The following is an 8,600-nucleotide window of genomic DNA, read 5'->3' on the forward strand; positions in this document are numbered from 1 at the left end:
GTAAATGAGTCTAATAGATTCATGTTACAACCATGCATATGAATTTCTTTTTGACAATAGGTTAATCTTTCACTGAAGCCACAAAGAAAGGTTTGATGAAAGCAAGGACATCCCTTCTTGGGGAAGAGCTCACCGGAAACGTAAGGGCAACAATACCTCAAAAAAGAAAATGGAATAGAACCACACACATGCTTATTTTCTTCCCACAATATATATTTTTGCCAGAGAACGCTGTAAATCAGCTAATTCAAGTAGAGATACAGGTGTTAGGGAAAGTAGTCAAGTCTGAGTGACCAAAGTAGGTGTCAACGGATCAATTAATAATAATAATTGTAGCGTAGTTTCCTTTAGGATTATCTTCACAAAGTATATAGTGTCTTGCAAGATCCACTCTTCCTAACCTCAGGAAGACACATAGAAGGCTACCTTGGTGTCTAGTAGAAAAAGAATGAGAATGGAAAAGAAAAAAGAACTGTTGCTGAGAATATTGGTCCCAACCCAGATTTACACTCTAGACAAACTGATTGTTGGCCAAGAAAACTCAGGCAGTGAATTAAGTTTCAGTTGTCCCACACTGGTACATTTACAGGTGCCTGGCAGAGAAGAGAATGCAAAGATTCTCTGGAGGAGGACGCATTTCTCCTAGCTTTCAAAAAACATGCAGAAATATTTTCCATCCAAGAGAAAGTGAGTAATGACAAGATACAAGGAAAAATATGGGAGAAATGAGAATAAGCAGAAATAACAAACCTACTAAGACTCCAGTCACTGAAACAATCAGACACAAATTATAAAATTATCATGCTCATCCCACCACATGCTTAAAAATACCTTGAAGGAACCAGAAATGTTTAGTTTACATAACAGATTTGAAGAAAACTAAATAAATTACTAAATCTAAGATATAATTTTATAATTCAATGGATAGATTTCAGAATGGGAAAATTAGTCACATGAAAGACAAATCACAGGTTGGAAAAAAATTTTCAAAATGCAGTAGAAAGAGAAAAAAATTGGAAAAGGGGGAAGAAAGAGTAAAAGATGTAACAGACTTAATAACAGTCTGAGAAAAAGAGAAAGAAAAAAACGGGTTGTCAAGGCAATATCTGGTTAAATAATACCCAATAATTTTTCAGGAATGATGAAAGAAACATATATTCACAGATTCAAAAAGTTCCACCAAATCTAAGTAAGACAAGTTTTAAAATTATATTCTGACACATCACAGTAAAACTTAAGAATACAGAAGACAATAAGAAACTTAAAATTGCCAGGTCTGGGGGAAGGAAGCCAAAATAATCTTAAAGAAATGACATTAAAATTTCAACTAACTTCTCAACAGCAATAATGGAAATTGTAAGACAGTGAAGTAATAACAACAGTGTTCTAGAGGAAAAAAGAATAAAAGTAATTAATTTGGCAAAGACATTTTTATGTTTAGTTTTAAACATTTTTCAGTAATAAGAAAAAAAGATATATTCAGACAAAACCTGAGATTTTTGTTGTTGACAAAAACAACAAAATTTGTCTGTTGTCAACAACAAAAATCTAAGTAAGGAAAATTCAAAAAATCTTACAGCAGGCAAATGAGAAACAAGTCCAGAAATAAGGCCTAAGAAGAAAGAAGAGCTAAAAAGTAATGAAAGTGGTAAGCAGGAAATGAAATAAAAAGAAACACTGATTATTTAAAATGGTAATAAAGTCTAGTGGAGGTAAAGTAAAAAAAACTTAAGGTAGAATACCAGATGAAGTTTGACAAAAAAAAGTTATACTTTTTCAAAAACAAGCATGCTTAGATTTACTTTTTGATTTTTTTTTATTTTTAATGATTTGTGGAAACATAGATAGTTGTACATATTTTTGGGATACTTGTGATATTTTGATACAAGCATACAATATTTAATTATCAAGCCAAGGTAATTGAAATATCCATCATCTCAAGCATTTATCATTTATTTGTGTTAGGAAGATTGCAATACCACTCTTTTAGTAATTTTGAAATAGACAATAAATTTTTGTTAAGTATAGTCACCCTATCGTGCTCTTAAACACTAGCTCTTATTCCTTCTGTCTAACTGTATGTTGTCCCCATTAACCAACCTCTCTTCTTCCCCAACCCTTTACCCTTCCCAGTTTCTGGAAACCATCATTCTACTCTTTACCTTTAAGAGATCAATTTATTTTAGTATCCACATATGAGTGGCAACAGTGGTATTTGTTTCCTGTGCCTGAATTATTTTACTTAACATAATGTCTTCTAGTTCTACCTATGTTGTTGCAAGTGACAGGATTTTATTCTTTTATGGTTTAATAATATTCCATTGGGCATATATATCACATTTTCTTTATCTATTTAACATGCATGGACACTTAGATTGATTCTATATCTTAGCTATTGTGTATAATGCTACAATGAATATGAGAGAACAGACATCTCTTTTATTGTTTCTTTTTCTGAGGCACGGTCTTGCTCTGTGGCCCAGGCTGGAATGCAGTGGTGCAATCTTTGCTCACTGCAACCTCTGCCTCCAGGGTTCAAGCCTCCCATCTGAGCTTTTCAGGTAGCTGGGACTACAGATGCACACCACTGTGCCTGGCTAATTTTTGTATTTTTTGTAGAGGCAGGTTTCACCATGTTACCCAGGCTGGTCTCAAACTTCTGGGCCAAGAAATCTACCCATCTTGACCTTCCAAAGTGTTGGGATAATAGGTGCCCAGCAAGCCACCACCTCTGGCCCAGATATCTCTTTAATATGCTGATTTCCCTTCTTTTGGACACATATCCGACAGTGAGATTATGGGATCAAATGACAATTCTATTTTTGGTTTTCTGAGGAACCTCCATACTGTTTTCCATAATGGCTATGCTAAGTTACATTCCCACCAACACTGTAGGAGCATTCCCCTTTCTCTACATCCTCACCAGCATCCATTACTGTCTCTCTAATAAAAGACAGTTTAGCTGGGGTGACATAATGTATCATTGTTGTTTTAATTTACATTTCTCTGATGATTAGTGATGTTGAGAATTTTTTCATATATCTATTGGCCATTTTATATCTTTTTTTGAGAAATGTCTATTCAGATCTTTTGTTCATATTTCAATTAGATTATTTGGGATTTTGTTATTAGGATGTTTGAGTTCTTTATATATTCTGGTTCATAGTCCCTTGTCAGTCAAATGCTTAGAATATTACTTTTAAAACAAGATTGAGATGAAGATATGCAGAATTAATAAGAAAATTTAGTCATATTTGTGTATGTAAAATCAATGAGTAATAATTTACTTTTTTCTGGTAAAAGAAAATATAAATTTTAGAAATCTATATATGCATATAATTTATAAATGGCATCAAAAATAGTAAATACATAGAAATAAATCTAACAATGCCTCTGTTGACAATACTGCTATGAGAATGATGGACAATACCCACATGAAAAAAGCACTAAAACTGTATTGAGAAAATTTTATAAATAACTAAATAAATGGAGAAATATACCATGTTTGTAAATTAGAATACGGTTGTGATAAAGATGTTGTCTCCCCAAATTGATTTATAGATTCTGAAAAATCCAATTAAAAACTCCCTGCAAGTTTTTGAAAACAAAATATGACAAGCTGGTTTCAAAATTAATATGCAAGATACCACTGAATAAAAACAAGTTTGGAAAAATCTACCATATTGACTATTAAATGTTATTACTAAACCATAGTAATTAAGTCAGTGCGGTGTTGCTGTGGAAACAGACAAATGGGCCAGTGAAACAGCATATAGAGAAGATAACCATATCAATTACATGTGAATGCCTAAGTTATACAATAATTTTTTTTCCTTATGTGGTATTGATGAATTGAGTATGCACATCTTAAAAAGAAAATCATACTTGTGCTCAATATTATTCACAAAAATTTCCACATAAATTATAGACATGAAAGAGAAAATAAGGTTTTTAGAAAATAATATACAAGACCATCTACATGATCTGGTGGTTGGGAAAGGTTTTTTAATCAAAATACAAAAAAAAAAAGGCTAATCATAAAATATTAACATATTTGACTTTACAAAAATTAATAATTTCTAGTCACTAAATTTTATATACATATCCTCTGACCCAGCAATTCCACTCAAAAGTTTGTACATTAAGATGTATGCCATGATGCCCATACAGGAATGTATGTAACATTGTTCATAATAACCATAAACCGAAAATAATTGAAATATCCAAAATAACAGAATTAATGGATAATTTGCAATATGTCAATAAAATACACCAGTGAAATGAATAAATAAGCAGTAAAAATAATATAGCTAAACTCAACAACCTTAATGAATCTTAAAAACATAATAACTGTAACATTTTTAAGACTTCCATATAATTAAAGGCATAACAAAAACAAAGTTAAAGGATAAGTCACACCTTGGGAGAATTTATAATAAATATTTAGTAAAACCAACATGTTAATAAGACAACACATGTAAGTAACTCTAATAGCAACAAACATAAAAAGATGTTTAACCTCATAGTTATTAGGGATCTTGAAAAATTAGTTTTGAAACGTGTCACCTTTGACCTATTATATTAGCAAAAATTAAGAAATCTAAGATGATATCCATATGAAAAAAACACTAAAACCATATTGAGAAAATTTTATAAATAACTAAATATATGGAGAGATATACCATGTTTCTAAATTTTAATATGGTTATGATAAAAATGTTAAGTCTACCCAAATTGATCTGTTAGGTGTTAGTGAAGATAAGGGGTGTGTGTGTGTGTGTGTGTGTGTGTGTGTGTGTGTATAGATTGAGATACTTTGGAGACCCATAGAAAGCATCAAGTAAATTTTGAAAAATAATAAATCAAAAATTATACTTGGCTGGGCACAACGGCTCATGTCTATAACCCCAGCACTTAGGGAGGCCAAGGTGTGAGAGCCATTTGAGGTCAGGAGTTTGAAAGCAGCCTCAGCAACAAAGCAAAATTCATCTCTACAAAAATATTTTTTTTAATTATCCAGGTATGATGACATGTTCCTGTGATTCCAGCTACTCCAGAGGCTGAAGCAGGAGGATCTCTTGAGACCAGGAATTCAAGACTATAGTGAGCTAGGATTACATCACTGCACTCCAGCCTGGAAGACAGAGTCAGACCCTATCTCTAAAAATAAAAATAGCAAAATAAAAAATAAATACTTGCACAGATACACAAGGAGAAATGTGCAATGATTTTCACTATGGCATTGATTTAATTGTCAAAAATACAGAAAACAATAAAGTAAGTAAAGAAAATACATTAGAATGTGCAGCAATTAAAATGAATAAAGAAAATACATAATTATCAATATGGATTAAAGTTAAAACATAGCAATGATTTTTTTAAAAAGTCAAGTCATAAATAAATGTATTATGTAGAATTACATTAATAAATGTGAAAAATACAATTTCATATTCATGTATATTAAAGTAGAAAAATGAATTGGAATGATATACGCCACAATTACTATAGTTAAAAGCACATATGTTTAAACAGCCGAAACTGTATCTCTTGAAGTACTCTTTATTCAAGAAAATTATTTGAAACAAACATAATAATATGTGTCTCAGGGTACTGAGGTTTCTATAACAAAACAGTATAAACTGGGTGACTTAAACATTTTATTTCTCCTTGTTCCAGAAGCTAGGAAATCCAAAGATAGGGTGCCAGCATGGACTGGTATTGGTGAGGGCTGTGTTTTTGGCTTGCATACAGCTGCCTTCTTGCTGCATCCTCACACAGAGGAGAGAATAAGTGCTGGTAGCTCTTCCTCTTCTTGTAAGGACACTAATCTCATCATGAGAGCTCTACCATCACGACCTCATCTATGCCCAATTACCTCCCAAAGGCCATACTTCCTACTACCATCACTTTGGGTTACAATTTCACTTTGTTAACTCCAGGGCTTTTCAAATTTGTTTAAACAAAAAACCTAACCCATTTCTTTTTAGCAAAGTATCTTTTACTATCTGGTTTGCTGTGAATAACATAAGAGATTATACACTATTCTTTATGAATTGTGGTAGCCATGATGCACATTGAGGTTGGGACCTCAACATATGAATTTTGGGGGGACACACACATTCAGCCCATAACAATATGCCAACATCTTAAATTCTATGTGTGTATATCACTATACTTTTCTAAGTTTTTAGCGATTTCTTAAAAATTTAAAAATCATACAAAATTTTTTAATTATCAAGAAATATTCTAGTAACACCACATTTTCATCTGGTAAGTTATTTTTCCTAATAAAAATTATGGACATTGAACAGAAATTAATATTCCTTAAAATGTGTTCCATGAGTTCATTCTGGCGAAAAGAGCTATATAGGTAGTACTGGCAAGGCCAGCTCTGCCTCTGTATTAGTTTGTTCTCAAACTGCTATAAAGATAGCACTCGAGACTGGGTAATTTATAAACAAAAGAGGTTTAACTGACTCACAGTCCCACCTGGCTGGGGAGGCCTCAGGAAATTTACAATCATGGCAGAGGTGGAAGGGGAAGCAAGGCACCTCTTACATGGTGGCAGGAGAGTTTGAGAAGGGGGAAGTATCAGACACTTAACCAGATCTCATGAGAACTAACTCACTCACTATCATGAGAACAGCAAGGGGAAATCCATCCCCATGATCCAATCACCTCCTACCAAGTCCCTCATTTGACATATGGGGATTACAATTCAAGATGATACTTGAATGGGGACATAGAGCCAAACTATATCAGCCCCCCTAATGCAGATTTATACTACACATGAGCATATTTTAAAACTGAGCCAGGCACAGAGGCTCATGCCTGTAATTCCAACACTTTGGGAGGAAAAGGAGGGCCAATCACTTGAGGCCAGGATTCAGCATCAGCCTGGACATAAAAGCAAGACCCTATCTCCGCACATGCAAATTTTTTTTTTAATTAGCGAAGCATAATGGCACATGCCTGGGGTGCCAGCAACTCAGAAGGCTGAGGCAGGAGGATCACCTGAACCCAGGAGTTCAAGGTTATAGTAAGCTATAATCACACCACTGAACTCCAGCCTGGGTATCCTTGTCTCTAAAAAAAATAAGTAAATAAATAAATAAGGAAACAAACAAAAAGGCTGAGAATTTTTGGAGCAAAGAAAGCAATTGCACTTTGTTAGATCTAGGGCTTTTGAAATTTGTTTAAATGAAGAATCTAACCTCCTTTTTAGGACTGTGTCTATAACTATCTGGTAGACTGAAAATGACATAAAAGATTATACTCCATTCTTCGTGAATTCTGGTATCCATAATACACATTTGATTTAATCATTGTCTACATAATTTCTGTTTCAGTTTTTTTCTTATAAACATTTCTGTTGTATTCTACTATTCAGAAACTTTTAATTGAATTAGTCATTCTATTATAAAGCATTTGCTATTTTCAATTCTGAAATGTAATTAAAACTACTCTGAACATTTTTATACAAATTATTTTCCTTCTGTTTACCTACATCCTATTAGCAACAGAATTATCTAGTCATGATTTGTATATTCAGGTTTTGTTGCTTTTTATTTCTAGCATCCTTGACCACTTAGATACACTGACCAGTTTTGCTTATTTCTTCAGCATATTATTAAACATATTCCATATGTTTATATGAATAACAGAAAAACTGTTCAGTGTTTTAATAATACATTGAATTTTATTTTCTTCTCTGTAGGACTGTAGATGGATAACAACTTCTTCTGCCACTTTTTTTATAATATGGGTCACTATGGTATTGAGACAAGGATACCACAGAAAACAACTAGAAAAAGTACATTATTTGTGACTATAAAGTCTTTGTGAAAGTTCTTTTAAATTACTCTTGCACTCATTGTAGAAACTTTATCCCAAGGAAACAATTTGAAATATAGAAAAACATCCTATTTTGGTGAAATTTGAAATAGCAAACGTCTTAGAAATAAATAAAATTCTTCATGATACAGGAGTTATCAAATATTTTCTCATGTAATTTACGCATTTTTATGACGAATTAAATAAACACAAGTATAGATCATTATTTCAAACAAAAAATGTAGAATTCAAAATTTTAGAAAGCATATAATCACAATAAGCAAGGCTATTAAAAAAAAACTTCAGTAAACTTTAAAATTTTAATCTTTGGTTAGAAAACTATGGGTGAATTTTTATTTTTCACAATTTTCTATATTTTCTAAATGCTCTACAATACATATGGGTCCTATAATATTTTTTCTAGCTTACCTTGGTTTATGACTCCTTTCTCCACTTAAATGTTGAAAATTTAATTTCCAGTGTTCTTCATTATAAGGGGAAGATATGCCTCCATATGTATTTATCATAGGTGATTTATTAACAGGCATATTCACAGATCATAAATTCTAAAAGTAATATTAAATGTATGTTAGCATACAAATGTACTCGGTATCAAACAATACAGGTTATGCAAATTTATTATTTTTGGAAAAGTAGCGAGAACTAAAGTTAGGCTTAAGGACATTCTATATTAAGGAAGAATTTAAATATATAAGTAAGCTATAAGGATATTATGGAAATAAGTACAAAAAGTTACGATTATAAAT

At 32.1% G+C, this 8,600-nt stretch overlaps 1 protein-coding gene across 1 annotated transcript in view; it reads right to left on the reverse strand.

Moving 5' to 3' along the window:
- TMEM232 (transmembrane protein 232) overlaps positions 1-8,390 on the reverse strand; it is a gene marked incomplete at its 5' end in the record, with an annotated part of 268,718 nt that extends 260,328 nt beyond the window's left edge. Inside the window, one exon of the mRNA XM_012473941.3 lies at positions 8,263-8,390. Within this exon, the coding sequence (XP_012329364.2) occupies positions 8,263-8,390 (128 nt within the window). The remainder of the gene's footprint in view (positions 1-8,262) is intronic.
- Between the last annotated feature and the right edge of the window lie 210 nt (positions 8,391-8,600).

The sequence above is a fragment of the Aotus nancymaae genome, unplaced genomic scaffold, assembly GCF_030222135.1.
Source record: "Aotus nancymaae isolate 86718 unplaced genomic scaffold, 86718_ANA_hifiasm-v0.15.2.pri h1tg000014l, whole genome shotgun sequence".
NCBI lineage: Eukaryota > Metazoa > Chordata > Mammalia > Primates > Aotidae > Aotus > Aotus nancymaae.